We start from the raw sequence: 15748 nt of genomic DNA, 5'->3' as shown, positions 1-15748 counted from the left end.
ACCTTGCTACAACCTCCTTTCAGGTAGCTGTAGAGAGCAGTAACGTCTCTCCTCAGCCTCCTTTTCTCCAGGTTAAACAACCCCAGTTCCTTCAGTCGCTCCTCATAAGACTTGTGCTCTAGACCCTTCACCAGCTTCGTTGCCCTTCTCTGGACACGCTCCAGCACCTCAATGTCCTTCTTGTAGTGAGGGGCTCAAAACTGAACACAGTACTCGAGGTGCGGCCTCACCAGTGCCGAGTACAGGGGCACTATCACCTCCCTGGTCCTGCTGGCCACACTATTCCTGATACAAGCCAGGATGCCATCGGCCCTCTTGACCACCTGAGCACACTGCTGCCTCATGTTCACGTTGCTGTTGACCAACACCCCCAGGTCCTTTTCCGCCAGGCAGCTCTCCAGCCACTCCTCCCCCAGCCTGTAGCGCTGCATGGGGTTGTTGTGACCCAAGTGCAGGACCCGGCAATGAGCCTTGTTGAATCTCATACAGTTGGCCCCGGCCCAATGATCCAGCCTGTCCAGGTCCCTCTGCAGGGCCTTCCTACCCTCCAGCAGATCGACACTCCCACCCAGCTTGGTGTCATCTGCAAACTTACTGAGGGTGCACTCAATCCCCTCATCCACATCATCGATAAAGATATTGAGTACAGGACCAGCCCCAATACTGAGCCCTGGGGAACACCACTCGTGACCGGCTGCCAACTGGATTTGACTGCATTCCCCACTACTCTCTGGGCTCGGCCGTCCAGCCAGTTTTTAACCCAGCGCAGAGTGCACTTATCCAAGCCGTGAGCAGCCAGCTTCTCCAGGAGAATACTGTGGGAAACACCAGGGAACACCATACCTAAGACTTATTTGAAACAGCTTCAGCTTGCATCTTGTACTGGACTTACCTATCGTTATGGTAAGTATTTGGGTTTGGTTTTCCTTGTTTCTTGAGGATGTATATAAATCAGATATACATAATTTTGATCCTTGTCATTGCTCTTTTAAGTTAAAAGTAGCAATGGTCTGACTTTTGCATGTCCGTACTTGTTTAAATGGTGCTGCTACAAAGCAATAAAAAGGTATCTTTTTACATTTGCTGGCAAGGTTCTGATCACCCAAATCCTGGATTCATTGTTTTCCGTAGATAACGGGCATGGGTTTGCTGTAGGGTGAGAAGATTAACCTCCTCCACCAAGCCTGGGAAAGCAACGCCTGCCTTTCGGATTCGACCTTAAGGCCTGCGGGAACGGCACCACAGCCTGCTCCACGGCCAGGCAGGGGTCTCCGTGTCAGAGGGGTCTTGCCTACCAAGGAGGAGAGCGCCCGGCTGCGCGGCACACACGGCCGCCCCGTCACCCCCCGTCCCCGCAAATTTCAACGGCCTCTTGCACGGGCGCTGTTCGAACGCTAGAAACGAACGCCCGCGCAAGCTGCTGCAGACAAGCTGGGTCGCGCCGGCAAAGCCTGCCTTCTCTCGGGTTTGCTACGAGAGGGATTTGCTTCTTCCCGACGAGAGGGAGGGGGCGGGAGCCGCCGCCACCCGGGCCGCCCCCGGCGCCGCGCAGCAGCGCGGCCCCCGGGCCCCGCGTGCAGGCCCCGGCGGGCCGGAAGCGAGCCGCCTTCCGCTTCCCCTCCGCCCGGGAAGAGGCGGGCAGCGCCGCGGCCATGCAGGTCTCCAGCCTCAACGAGGTGAAGATCTACAGCCTCAGCGCCGGCAGGAGCCTCCCGGAGGTGAGGGCGCGGCCGGGGGAGGCCGCCGAGCGGGGCGAGGGGACGCGCCGCCGGCCCGTCCCGTCCCGTCCCGCAGCCGGGCCCGGGGGCCGCCCGCCGGTTGCGGCGGCAGCAGGCTGCAGAAGCCTGGTGTGCGCTCTGGGCCCGAGCGGCGGGCGGGCCGGAGCGGCTCACCCAGCCGCCCCGTCTCCGTCTGCGCTTGTGCTGAGGGCGGGGGTCCTTAACGAAAACCAGCTACAAGTGTTTGTTAAACTAAAAATGCAGCTCGGGTGCGTGCAGCTCTAGCTGTAGGTGTGTTATTCCACAGACCCTTAAAAAACGCTACTTTTCTTGACGTGAAATGGTTAAACTTACCAGTGGAAATCTGAAAATAATCAAGAGAAAAAGAATTAATGGCCTACATTTCTTATACTTTCAAACTGGGAAAACATTAAGCAGTTCTCTGGTTCCTTTGTGCGTAACAAGCTCAGGACTGATTTATGTATTTTCTTACAGTGGCTTTCAGACAGGAAGAAAAGAGCTTTGCAGAAGAAAGATGTGGGTGAGTTTTGCCATCACAGGCTCCTCAGCAATATTTGGTTGCACGTGTACAACATGCATCTCCCTCTGGAGACACTTTACTAACCGATAACAAGGAAGTTATGCATACCTCCTATTTTAAAAACTACAAAATTAAAGCTATAAATATTTATGGTTAGGAGGCTATGCTTCAACTTTCTACACAGCTTTATATAAACAGAATATTACCAATATTGCTTTAAATTTCAGGCACTAAATATTGGGGTTGTAGATTGTACAGAAACATGGCAGATGAATTCCATGTATAGCTTATGATAAAGTCCAACTATGAACTCCTCAATGTGTATTGTACTCCTCTTAGAGTGCATGAACATCATAATTTTAGCCTAAATTTGTTATCCAAAATAAAATAATGTCTATTTACATACCATAAGAAGGGTTGTATAAAAACCTCAACCAACCAAAAATGCGTAGAGTTAACAGGAGGATGGAATATATTATACGACATCTTAGTTGTGTAAAATGTGTGATAAATATTTGCTACTACATTACATAATAATTTGTTACATAGTTACCACCTCAGAATAGGCATTTATTTTCCATGGAGGTAGCCTGCATCTCAGGGTTAACAGACTGTATTAATCTGTTTATAATATGTTAATTATATTTAAAAGATCTTTATATTTTAAAAGATCTTAGGAGATATTCCCTATGTTCAATTAACTCAACGTGCTTCCATGAGAAACCATTACTTTTTTGGGGGCTGATACAATAGTGCTACCTTTAAAAAATAATTTTATTTTATTTTATTTCTTTATAGATGTCCGTAGAAGAATTGAACTTATTCAAGACTTTGAAATGCCCACAGTTAGCACAAAGATTAAGGTATCAAGAGATGGACAGTATATTATGGCAGTTGGTGAGTTAACAAAGCGTCTCTCTGTAGGAGAGGCCAAAAGTGCTAGAAAAATCTTGGTTGCAGAATGACTTAGTATTTCAGGTAGAATTGATGAGTTCATTTTTAAATACAGCATTGAACAGTTTTGGAAGCTTTTTCTTAAGATGTGATAGAGTGGCTGTCTTGCTAGTGGTATTGGGAAACACTTCAGAACACAGATGTTCTTAGAATCATAGAATGGTTTGGGTTGGAAGGGACCTTTGAAGATCATCTAGTCCAACCCCCCCTGCCACTGAGGCTTTATCATACAGTTAAAACCTAAACTGTTTATAATACAGTTAAAACCTAAACTGTTTATAATACAGTTAAAAACTTAGTTCTTAATTATTTTTATTGTGTGTAGATAAATTTGCTTTAAATAACTTCTGAACATCATTGTTTGAGTATTGTTTTAAAGGATGGAGGATAATGCTACATTTTGTAACCATCAAAGCAGGATCCAAACATGAATACTTCAATAGGCATGAATAGTATAAGGAGACTTGGTCTTTCAGACTCACTGGAAGGTATTAAATTCTGTATAATGTATCTGGTAATCAGAAGAACCTACATACAAGTAGGGTGCTTTCAGGCGCCACAGACAAGAACCAAGCCATAAGGTTATGTTACTAAGAGGCATGTTTTTCCAGTCACAGAGACTTTGGTAAGATCAGAATACTTATAGTTGAAATGCAGTAAAGCTTGTATATGTAAGACTTCATATTTTAAAAAATGCTTTAATGTTATCTTTTTGTTTAATTTTTTTATTAAAGATCAAATTGTTCTTTCAGGAACTTACAAGCCGAGGATCCGCTGTTTTGATACCTATCAGTTATCCCAGAAATTTGAAAGATGCTTAGATTCTGAAGGTTAGTACAAGCTACGACTGTTAGTACAAGGTATCTTTCCTATATAATTCAGGTTGGACTTGAGTAGAAATTTCCCTCTCCGGGCTGAGGGGACAGAATGTACTTTGGGGGAACACAAGAATGTAGAGTAAAACGTCACCTAGTCTTTATCTCTGTATTTTTCTCCTTTTCCTCCTCCTTCAAAGTTCTTTCCTCTCTTGGAGCAGTGTGAGGAATGTAAGGTTTCCCTTGAGCCAGTAAGCGCAGGGCTCAGAGAGTGGATGAGGCGGAAGGCTGCGCTCTGTTTGGGGAATGCTGTGTGGGTACGATGGCTGGGTAGCAGTCAGTTCTCCCTTCTTTCCTTTTCTGTGAAGCAGTGAGGTAGGAGAATGCACAGTGGTTGCACCATCATTACTGAAATGAGTTCTCACTGTTTTCCCAGTGGAGCCCAAGCTCAATAGGTGAGTTAGAGGGTAAAGAGAATTCCGTGAGAGTGGTTTGGTTTGCTTGTTTGGTTTGTTTGTTTTCTTGGAAGCAAGGTACTTAGGGATAGATGGTAGCATGGCCAAGGCCCTAATTACACCTTGTTTGCTGCTGATTTGGAGGGTGAACAACTATGGTGAGGAAAGCAAGGAGCCATCTAGACGATAGGAAAGGGAGAATCTGCTGGCAGATTAGGGGAGGAGGTCAGAGCTGCCATGGCTCTGAGTTTTAGGGGGCATAGATTTGGGGAATGGTGTGTGGGTTGTTTTGGTTTGGTTTGGTTTTTGTTAGAAGACTGATGGCTGAAAACAGATACAGGGGTGACCAAAGCAATGAAGGAATGAGCACAGAGTGGCAGAAGTCCTAAATCATTACAGAAGAATGAAACCGGTCTAACTGTGATGTGTGTGAAAGTGGTGTGAAAAATAAAAATGGAGAACTACTGAATTAGGTCAGGAAAAGGGGATTAGAGTGTGGTAGTGTTTCTCTACCCTGTGCCTCAGCACTACAAGGAGTCACACAGGGTGAAGGGACAGTGCTACAACATAGGAAGAGGGGAGGTGGTAGGGGCAGGGGTTCGGAGGGGCTGGGGAGAGGAAGCTATGGCAAGAGTGAGACCTGCTTGAAAAGAGTAGGAGCCATTGTAATAGTAAATGCTTGCTGGTTATTAGAGCTTAAAGTAAATTTTTTTGAACTGGCATCTTACTAGACTGCAGAAGTACGTTTAATTTGAAATGTAGCAGAGAGTCACTTCAGGTAACTTTAAATGAGCTATCTCATTTAAATGGAAACAACTTAGCTGAAACAGCTACTGCGTAATATTCCCAACCCAGCTCATTTAAAACTAGGCAAAGTTCAATACATTGCAGTATTCAGCATGGATAGTAGCTTTCAAATTTGTGATTTTTTTTCAGCCTTAAAACTTTTTCTGTGGAAGTGCTGACCCCTTAGAAAGATCACATGTGCAGGTTTGTGCTTAGTATATCCGAACTTATGTCATTTTTTTGCCATCTTTGATGGATTACCAAAGGTCCATGGACCACACACTCACTGAAAACCATATGATTAGACCTTCCCCAAGCCAATAAATACATGGTTGAGCATTGTGTTGAGAAACGTGTCAAGTATACAAGAACGATAGAAAGATTACAGGATGCTTCATATGTTTCTAAAGTTTTAGAAAACTACTTACTATTTTGCAAATAAAGTTATATAATTAAAGATTTTATCACAATGCCTGCATTATGCATTGACAGCTGTGGGGAATACTTATATGACTAAAGGTTAGCATGAGTGTAAATGTTTTCAGGATTTATGCCAATGTTTGCAAATAAGTTTGCTTATTTAGTTGACTTAAAATTCTCTTGCTCTCTCCTCTAGTGGTTACGTTTGAGATTTTATCAGATGATTACTCAAAGGTATGTTTAATGTTTTCAATGTATAAATGAAAAAATTGTGTAATATGTATATTAAAATGCATTTTCATATATAGTAAAGGCAGTCAACACAACTTTTGGAACAGAAAAATTTTTTTAGCAAAGCAAACAGGATAAACATTTTTTGTATCTTCAAAATGTTGTTTGTTTTCTTTGTCTCTTTGTATTATAATTTGCGTTACCACTTTTGAAGTCTTTTGTCTGTAGTAGAGAAAAACTTCAAATAATGATCTATCCTACGAACAAAATAATGTGAAAAATGGAATTAGTTATTCTTTCTAGGATAACATTTAGTCATAATCCCTTGTGACGAGTGATATACAGATACACGATTTTTGAGAGGAGGGATAGTTTAACAGCCTGATTTGTCAGCATTGTTGTAGCCATGATGATTATAAGCATATGAATGAGGCAAAAATTGTGGAGAGAAATAATGTCTTCTCCCCCCCACCGGAGTGCTGTACCTGAAGGAAACAGTTGAGTTCTTAGGACCATCAGCCCTTTTTCAGGTCCAGTATTGCTTCTAATTCTGTTTAACACCTAGAAAAGTGTTTATGTGCTTGAAAACTCATCTGTTTTCTCCAGCTGCAGGAGTTGGTGTAATAAAAGATGTTACCTCGTCCTGTAAACTTTGCTTTTCTCATTCATCAAGGTGTTATGATCCAAATTAAATCTGAAATTTAAGCATATAATTTTGCTGATTTCATTAGGACAAGGTTTGTTTGTTGTTGGTTTGTTTTTTTTTTTTTAGTTAAGTTTTTATTTTAATACTTTTTTTTTCTGAGAAGAAACCTTAGCATTTCCAGTAGAGGTTTGTTTTAATAAATATTTCTATTTGATCAGAGACATTATCATCTAGCCTTCTAGCTTTAGCCTTTTCAAATTTTTTCCCCAGTGAGATTTCCAAGAATGTGCATGAATTCAAGTAGCAGAAGAAGGTGACTGATACAGTACAGTATCCTTCCACTTGTCTGTCTGTGGGAGAATGTTTCTGGTTGTACAGACCAAACGGTTACTTGGGAGACTGGTGTTCGCAAATATGTTTCTGACTGGTTACAAACAGTAAGGCTTGTGTGTGTTTTCAACTGAAATTGGTACTGTATTTCAGACTGAAGCCCTACTTTCACAACTTAATACAACCTTATTTTCAATTTTATTTTCCTAAAACTTACCAAATCATTAGAAAGAAAACAAATTTCAGGTAGCTGTCATAATGTTTTGAACATCTTAGAAAGAGGGAACAATATTTGAGAAATTATGCCTGAAATGCTTAGAATCATAAAAATATTGATTGGAAGGGGACCTTCAGATGTCATTTAATGGTTGAACAGGACTGTCAAAAACTGCAAGCTTGGACATTCCACAAATTCACTGAATAAATTGTTGCAATGCTGCACTACCTCATCATAAAGAATTTTTCCTTCCTGTCCAACCTGCCCAGGAAAGTCTGAAATTTTCACAGTTGCTACTGCAAAGGGTTTGACTGTTGTCATTTCTGTAACTGCACTTCAGTTGCTGGCTGCTATTAGGTCGTCCTACAGAGTGCTCTTTGCCTGACTAAACAAGCTAAGATTCTTCCAGCCTTTCTTTGTACGTTCTGCCCCTTGTCTGTCTTGGTAGCCCTCTTGAAGCTCTCAGCATCCCTCTTGAATTGGGGGGCCCAACACTAGACACGCTGCATCATGCTTCAGCAGCGCAGGGAAAATAGCTTCTCTCCAGTCTGCTCCCGCTGTCCTTGTAAGGTTTTGAGGCTTATTTGCATTTTCGCAGTGAGAACATGCTGTTGACTCTCATTCGTGCTGGTATCCATAAGGCCAGTTACACTTCTGTGCTCTCCTAAGTTTTAGACTTAAAAGTTTTAGACTTAAAAGTTTTAGACTTGGACTAATTTTCAGACTTAGGAGAGAGTGATATCATTTTTCCTCACAGCCTTTTGCAAAAAGACACATATTTCTGCTTAGTATTTTTGCCAGGCACCGGTGGCTATGCTTTTGCTACTCTGAGGTTGTAGTGACCAAAATTAATTTAGCATGAAGGAAAGACAAACATGATGTACAGTGAGTTGTATCCACTGCTAATGAAAGAGGACACAAATGTCTTCAAGTCCAACATTGTAGAAATTTATCTTAAAATAGAAAATTATTAGAGGTAAGGCAATCATTAGCAGAATATTTGGTTGCTTTTGGCAACTATCAAAAACTTTCTAGAATGTTTTTGGAGGTAGAGTGGGTGAGAAGAAAATTCACTTTTCTCATTGAAAGCAAATTGCATCTTCTTTCTTCCTGGTAACAGGTTTCTGATGGCTTACTGATAGTGAACTAAGAATGTGATACTGATATTTTTAAATTAAATACAGTTTAATATTATGTTCTTCCCATAGTTTATTTAGCTTCTGTACTGCATGAAGATGCAGACATTTCTTCTTTTGCAATGATGATAGAGAAAAGATTTGATCTGGGCATTGTTTCAAATGGATAAGTAAAGAGCTTTGCTTGTTGTAAACCTCCAGTTAAAAGCGTAAAGGCATTAGGCACACAAAGGATTGATTGGGATGTATATGAAAAACATAATTGTATAATGTCAACTGTGCAGCTGCATTTGTACTCTCATATGAAATCGTAGTTACACTGCTGAAAGATGATACTCTACTTGGTCTTGGACCAAGATGAGTGAGTCCATGAATAAAAGTTGAAGTTGAAAAGTTGAAACACTTTCTGATATCAGAAAAAGCGTAAGTAAGGGGGGACTTAATGATAAATAGGCATGAAGTACTAGCCCAGGTCAGTACTTTCCCCATGTCTTGTAAGGGAAGAATGTACAGCTATATAAAGAAAGATGACAGATGCAAAATAACTTTTGTACCTTGCCTTTCCTGAGCTTCTCGTCCTTATTTTCACTGCTAACAATGTAGTCGACCAGTAGGAAATTTAAAATCTTCATTATCTACTACTTTCAGAAGATGCATGGGCTATACATATTCTAAACTAAACTAGCACTTTTCTAATCTAAGCTAAATAAGGGTGAGGCTCAGAGTGAAGGGTTAGCCTGTGATTATCCATATATGGGTGTAACTGATGGTGTGGATGATACTGTCTCTGTTTGGAGTGGGAAGAATTCCATCGTATGAATATAAGTTGTGCAATGTTAACTTGCCATCAGGACTATAGGGGCAGGTTCTGGCCTATTTTATTTACTGGTATAGATCTAGCCTTCTAGTAATGCCTCCCTGTGGGCTCTTCCAGGACTGAGATGTTTGTCTAAGTTTCAGAAAGAAACAATGCGTTTATTCAGTTGGCAAACAACAAAAAAATGCACAAAGGTGGTTTGTGTCATTTATTGGAACGCTGCTGTGCATCAGGATGTATAGTACCTGTGCTTAGTACCTATGAACATATTGGCATCTGCATGGCATTGTACCTGGAAGAAATTATTAACTCTGGTGTCTGAAAGATGTACAGATGTTAATTTTGGTGCAGCGTAACACTGAGATGGCTATACAGCTTCTGGTTGCAGAGTCACTTTCAGGGTATTGCATATACTCTTATGAATATTCATTTAATCTTTATTAATAAAGTGCTTTGCTGTGGCTAGTGAGAATGATGAAGCACTAGTCAATTCTATCATTTTAGTAGAAATGGTTTAAATGGGTTGTGATAAACCTGTGTGAGCTTGAAAAAAATCACTGGAGTTTGTGCTGTAAGACAAGTTGACGAGATTGTTGTCTGCTCCTGTATGTTTCAGTTCTTTCTATTTTATTTTCAGATTGTCTTCTTGCAGTGTGGCAGATTTGTGGAGTTTCATTCACAACATGGCCATTACTACAGGACAAGAATACCAAAATTTGGTAGAGATTTCTCTTATCACTATCCATCGTGTGACCTGTATTTTGTAGGAGCAAGGTATTAAGTGGATTATTTTGTTTCACTTTTGTTAGCAATGTTTTCCAAGAATAAAATGAATATTAAAATACCAGAAAAGTTAAAAATTAGAAGTGGCAATTCATTCGAAATTAATAATGGAGACAGCTTGTGAAGAGTGGAAAGTATGGCAAGACTAAGATTAATTCATTTTCCTGTACTGTTTTAAGACTTTTTTTCTTTGATTCTTAAACAAGGTACATCATGTATTTGCAAATTTGTTATAAAAATTGCAATTCAGCATACTGTTTTAAAAAATGGTTGGCATCTAAGTAAGGAAAATTAAATAACTTTTTCTATCCTGGTTGGTGTTTTGTTGCTCTTAAAGTGTGAGTCAAATCACATGAAATAATTAATTGAGTTTGTGAGAGGATGCGGTAAAAATAAAATGAGGTCTTTAGAGTTTCAAACAAAATAAGTGGCAATTCAAGATGTAACGTAAATCATAGGAAATTAAAAGATCTTAAGAAAGGAATTAATGCATCTTTTCCCTGGAAAAATATTAATTGGTGGGATATTGCAGCGTAACAAATATCTATGGTGAACATGCACATTTTTCTCTGTATTTTTAACACTGAAGGATAGATGTGTCTTATGTTTTAGAACATGAAGTCTGAAAATTGTGTATTTGGTAAAATTAGGCTGTCAGCAAGAATCTTCATAACTCCTCCTAACTTATAACAGTATTTTTCAGTATTTGTAAGAGAAAGGAGTAATTTTTGATTTTTTTCTTTGTAGTTCTGAAGTATACAGGCTAAATCTGGAACAAGGAAGGTTTCTCAACTCCCTGCAAACTGACGCTTCGTAAGTTATCTGTAATGCATGACATCTATCTGTCTTCTTTCCACCAGGTGGAAGCAAACTACTAGCATGCTCACCATCAGTACTGTATCCGAATACTGCCCAAATGCATTGTAGAGTTGAAAAGGATCATATGCTGAGTCTGAGCCTCATTTTATTTTATGTTCTGTAATTCTTTGTTCTAGTTTTTGTGTTTTAATTGAGTTTTCTTTTGTGGATATTTTAAAATTGCTTAATATAGAGTTGTAGTAGGTATTACATAACTTGATCTTAATAGAATTTCATTAAAACTTTGCCATTATTGCTCAATTTAGCCATCATATAGAGATCTACCCACAGGGTATGTACTTTCCCAGGCATGTCTTTGTCCTTCTGCTTTTGGAGTAGCCCAAAGAGAATTTTTATATCTCCAGCATGTGTCTGATTCTTTTGAAAACCCTACCAGAGCAGGAGCTGGGCTTCTTTTATGTGGGGAGAGGCAGATGAGAAGAACAGACTTGACTAGATAAAGCAGCTAGTTGGTGGGCAACAGCTGGTGCTCAGTGGGTAGGATAGTTTAATGGGCGAAGGAATATTTGGGCAGGCATAATTACAGAAACTGAGCAGTAGCAAAAAAAAAAAAACGGGAAAATCCTGGAGTGGGAATGCTAAGGGTCTTGTGTAAAATCTGAATTAGGGAGATGAGACTTGAAGTTGTGAGAAGGTTGTGAGAGTAGGGGAATCGGATGAGTTATAGAATTAGAGGTGGAGGGCTTTGAATGGAAGAAGTTGGAAGGCGCCAGGATGAGTGGCATGAAGAGAAATATTTGTACTTTGGAAGAACTGCTGGAGAAATACAGAGCTCTTGGGTGCCCTGTTGAGAAACAGGATACCTGGAGGAGGGAAAGGAAGACAGGCTGTTCATCAGAATATGTTGGAGATGTAAGCTTCAGAACATAAGTGATCAGGAACACGTTTTGACATAACTGTTAAAGGAAATAGTAGAGCAGAATGATAAGGAAAGGCCTAGTGGTAGGTGGTGGGTATGGGCAGAGAAACACAGAATCATTCAGGCTGGAAAGAACTTCAGAGCCCAGCCTCCTGCTCAAGGCATGGTCACACTGAATTCAGAGGAATTTTCCTAGGGGGTCTTGAAAACTCCAGGGATGGAAATTCCACAGCCTCTAGGCTGTGGAATAGGCAACCTGTTCCAGTGCTTAATTATCTGCAGGCATAAAAATATTATCCTTGCATCCAGTTGGAACCTCACCTGTTTCAGGTACTCAGTACTGTCTTTGAAATTCTTGGTGAGCTCCTCTTAAGTATAGGAAGCTGCTGTTAGGTGGCCATCTCTCCCTCCCTCCAGCTTTTGCTTTTCCAGGCTGAGCAACAGCATACATGATTACAGAAATCTTTTTAGTTGTTCATGTGTTAAATTATTCTGAAGTCATAAAACTTACTCCTTTTTCTGTTTTAGAGAGAGTAATGTCTGTGACATAAATCCTGTACACTTCTTGTTTGCTATGGGGACGGCTGAGGTAAATGTTTGCATTCCTTTTATAAAAAGGGCAGTAGTGTTTGTTTCTTTTTTTTTATATTCGTTTGCATGAGGATAAGAAGAAATCATGACAGGAACCTAATTAATTAGTTTGATATAATTTGCTACATTACGTATAGATCCACTAAACAAGATAACTTTTTAAAGCATAGTGCAGATACAATTTCTGAGCTACCTCGGTTGCTGAGATGCTTGAGATTTTGCAGATGGGAGAGAAAATAATGTTATCTTTCTTTACAGTATAGCCATCTGTAGAAATTAGCTAGCATGTATACCCTATTAATCTTCGGAAATTTGGTGTTAATGATTTTCATTCAGATCACATTTTTAAAAAATATGACTGAAATGTGTGGAACATGTGTGCCATTATTAGAACAATTCATGTCAACCTAGGAAATTTGATTAATTATTCATAGATTAAATAATTAATAATTTTATATATATTTTATAACGTATTCTGAATACCAGACATCTGTTGCATAAGCCTGAAACATATTTTCTAAACTGTTTAGGGTAAAGTGGAATGCTGGGATCCTAGAACTAGAAATCGAGTTGGGCTGTTGGACTGTGCTTTAAGCAGTGTGACAGCAGACACAGAGTGAGTAAAGGCTACTTTTTCAAAGTGTGTTCTGTTTTTTCAGAAGTTTTGCTTTTAGAAACACCTACCCATGGTCTTCTCTTCTCATTGCTAGTGTGAATAAAGGGGTTTCTTAGTCATAGAGGAGTTATTGATCTGAGTAGTAGTGCCTAATTTTCTATACAACCACAAGTTGTGAATGTAAACAATACAGCTTTTTGAAGTAGTATTTCTGAGTGATAATTGTAAATTAATTTACAGTAATTATCTTAGCTATTTTTAACATTGAAAAAATCATTTGCAGCCTTTATTGAAAGAATATCTAACTATAAGTATTGTGCTTTGCAGGATAGATGCTTTACCATCCATTTCAGCACTGAAATTTGATGGAGCTTTGAATATGGCTGTTGGAACATCTACTGGGCAGGTAGACTTAACTTCATCTATAGTAGTTCTTAGGAGATCCTGTTCTTGCAAATGCCAGTCCAGGTCTGTCATACATGGAGTGCACTTATTGTAATGTAAATATATATTAATAAAAGTATTTATAAGAGCATAAATTATGTGTATAGAGTAGACTTAAGTATAGAGAATACTTAAGAGTATCCTTAAACTGCAAATTAATTTTGTTAAATGGTCTTGCTCTTCAGGATAATGTAGGGACCACTTAAAGTCATCACAACCTACATACTATATAACTTCAAATTCTGCAGTTTTCTTATAACTTAAGAGTCAAGTATGCGGGGGAGTTGCTGCTTTTTGAGACTATCAGTACCATCTCAATGCAATGTATATACTGTCCCTTATCTTGATGGTGACTAACGAAGCAGAAGTGATTGTCTTTCAACTATTGTTTTTACTCTTATCTTTCTGTAAGGGATCATTTAGATTCATTTATTCATTGTTACCATCATATTTGTAAAGTAGAGTATGGGGATTTTTTCCTGCCTCCATCAGTATTTTGGTGGGTTTAGAAAACTGTAGCTTGTTCAAGAGCAGGTACATATGTAAGAGTTGTATTTGTGATAATGTTAGTATATGTGTCAGGCAAGTTTTATTGGAGATTATATTTTTTTGTTAAACAAACTGATTTTTTTTCCCAAGTATTCATGCTTTAGTATTCATGCTTTGCACGTGAAAAATTTAAGGTCTTTCTCAAGTTCCATAGGAAACTTTGGAGATAAAAATGCAGGTTTCTGGAAGACAGGGCCCATACTCTCTACTTTCCTTAAAATAAAAAATGATATTCTGTGGTGTTTCACTGAGCAAAAGTGATACTCACTGAATATGGAAGGGAGTCTGAAAATTTAAATCTTGCAAGAACAGCACAAAAATTTGGAAGTGAAATATTAGTAATTAAGGAATACTAAGCCTTGAAAACGGTTTATTTTTTCAATAGAAATTAAAAAGACTTTAGAAAGATTATGAGCTCTTAAATTTGCTTTTAATTTTTCTAGACTGTAGCATTCTGAGGTTAAAATACATTGTCGCTTAATAAGCTGTTTTCAGAATTTTAAATTATTTCTTTTACATAAATCATGTCCATGTGTTTAAGTGAAAAATGTCAAGTTTAGTTAAATCTTTATTGAAGATCGGGTGTGCATGACTTCCTCGTGATATTACAATATTGTAAGTTTAATCTGTCTCTTATTCTTCAAGGTTTTATTATATGATCTCCGGTCTAGTAATCCATTAATAGTCAAAGATCACTACTATGGCCTACCTATTAAGTCAATTCAGTTTCAGCATCAGTTGGATTTAATTATCTCTGCAGATTCTCGAATCATAAAAATGTGGAATAAAGATACGGTAAGTGTTCTTATGTTGCTGCATTCAGATTTTTTTGTTTTTCTTTTGTTTTTTCATGCAGCTTGAATAATAAAGTTGAAATTCAGTGTAGGAAGTTGGGTTTTTAATGTGTCCTAATTTACATAGCATTTTGTCCTGTCTGACTAAATAGACCAACATCTGGGAAGGTATTCAACAGCCTGTCAGGTATAAGAATATAGTCTTAGGTACTTTTTTTAGCTGTTTGTACATGTCTGCCTAGGATGCTTCTTTCAGTAGAAGGATTTAAACATAAAAAGTAGTATCTTAGCCATTGCCCTGGTTTGTGTATTTCTCACAGTGTGCTTGAACACACTCAGTTATGATTTTTCATCAGAGAAAACATGGTCATTCCAGTTCCCTGCTCAAAGAAGGGCTGACTTCAAAGGTAGATCAGTTAGTTTAGGATCTATTAAAATCAGGTACTGCTTATTTTCACAGAAACCTATTTGAATATTGAAGCAGATACTATGCCTAGATCCAAATAGCAGTGTGTACAGTGCTGTATTAATGGATTATGTTGCAGTAGGCAGCGTCTCTATCCCTGTCTTTTGCACCTCTAAGTGAAGTTGAAATCTCTTAAGTTTCATTAAGACTTTCTGTCATTATATTATGCTATTCTTTTTCTTATCTTTCTGTCTACGCAGCTTGCACAAAATACGTTACCCCATAGAGTCATAGTAATACTACTGCAGCTTGGTTTGGTTTGAGGGGCTATCTTTACTCATTGTATTCCTTCTAAAAAACATGCTCCATCTGTGCTTTTCTAGCTTTATAACGAAACATATCAAGAGCAGTTATGGTAGTTTAGAGGCACTTTTTTCTGACTATTTTAGGCAGTCATTTCTCTATTGTTGGGCTTCGTCATGAACTTTCAACAGCCTCTTTTATTTTTTCTGTGATCGCAAGCAGTTTTTTGTAAGCTCCTCTGCAGTTACTTTTTATTGTTTAAAAGAGCAAATAAATTATTGGTTATTATTTAAAACATCTGCAGTGGCCTCTCTCCATTTTTCCTAGGTATATACGTTTCCCTCATTGAGAATGAAACACTGCAAGGTTTGTCAGGTGGCCTCTGCAGTGGGAAAAGGGAGGGTTTCTTACTGCTGGAAGGCAAAGATAGCTTTGGACTCTTTCCTAGAGTATGTTCC

General features: G+C 39.0%; 1 protein-coding gene across 5 annotated transcripts in view; it reads left to right on the top strand.

Moving 5' to 3' along the window:
- Positions 1 to 1626: 1626 nt before the first annotated feature.
- The window catches only part of NOL10 (nucleolar protein 10), a 61740-nt gene continuing 47618 nt past the window's right edge, over positions 1627 to 15748 (top strand). For 4 of the 5 annotated variants that reach the window (XR_014227639.1, XR_014227640.1, XR_014227641.1 and 1 more), the window contains exons 1-11: positions 1627 to 1718; positions 2214 to 2259; positions 3058 to 3156; positions 3966 to 4043; positions 5886 to 5923; positions 9704 to 9840; positions 10597 to 10662; positions 12116 to 12176; positions 12709 to 12794; positions 13122 to 13200; positions 14433 to 14582. Coding sequence is in view for 2 of the 5 variants with exons in the window: in XM_082306645.1 (XP_082162771.1) it covers positions 1653 to 1718; positions 2214 to 2259; positions 3058 to 3156; positions 3966 to 4043; positions 5886 to 5923; positions 9704 to 9840; positions 10597 to 10662; positions 12116 to 12176; positions 12709 to 12794; positions 13122 to 13200; positions 14433 to 14582 (906 nt within the window). In the remaining 3 variants the exon portion in view is untranslated. The remainder of the gene's footprint in view (positions 1719 to 2213; positions 2260 to 3057; positions 3157 to 3965; positions 4044 to 5885; positions 5924 to 9703; positions 9841 to 10596; positions 10663 to 12115; positions 12177 to 12708; positions 12795 to 13121; positions 13201 to 14432; positions 14583 to 15748) is intronic. The other variant, XM_082306646.1, reaches the window with a different exon arrangement.

Source organism: Platalea leucorodia (genome assembly GCF_965183815.1).
Source record: "Platalea leucorodia genome assembly, chromosome: 3".
Lineage (NCBI taxonomy): Eukaryota > Metazoa > Chordata > Aves > Pelecaniformes > Threskiornithidae > Platalea > Platalea leucorodia.
This window is presented reverse-complemented; position numbering and strand designations above follow the sequence as displayed.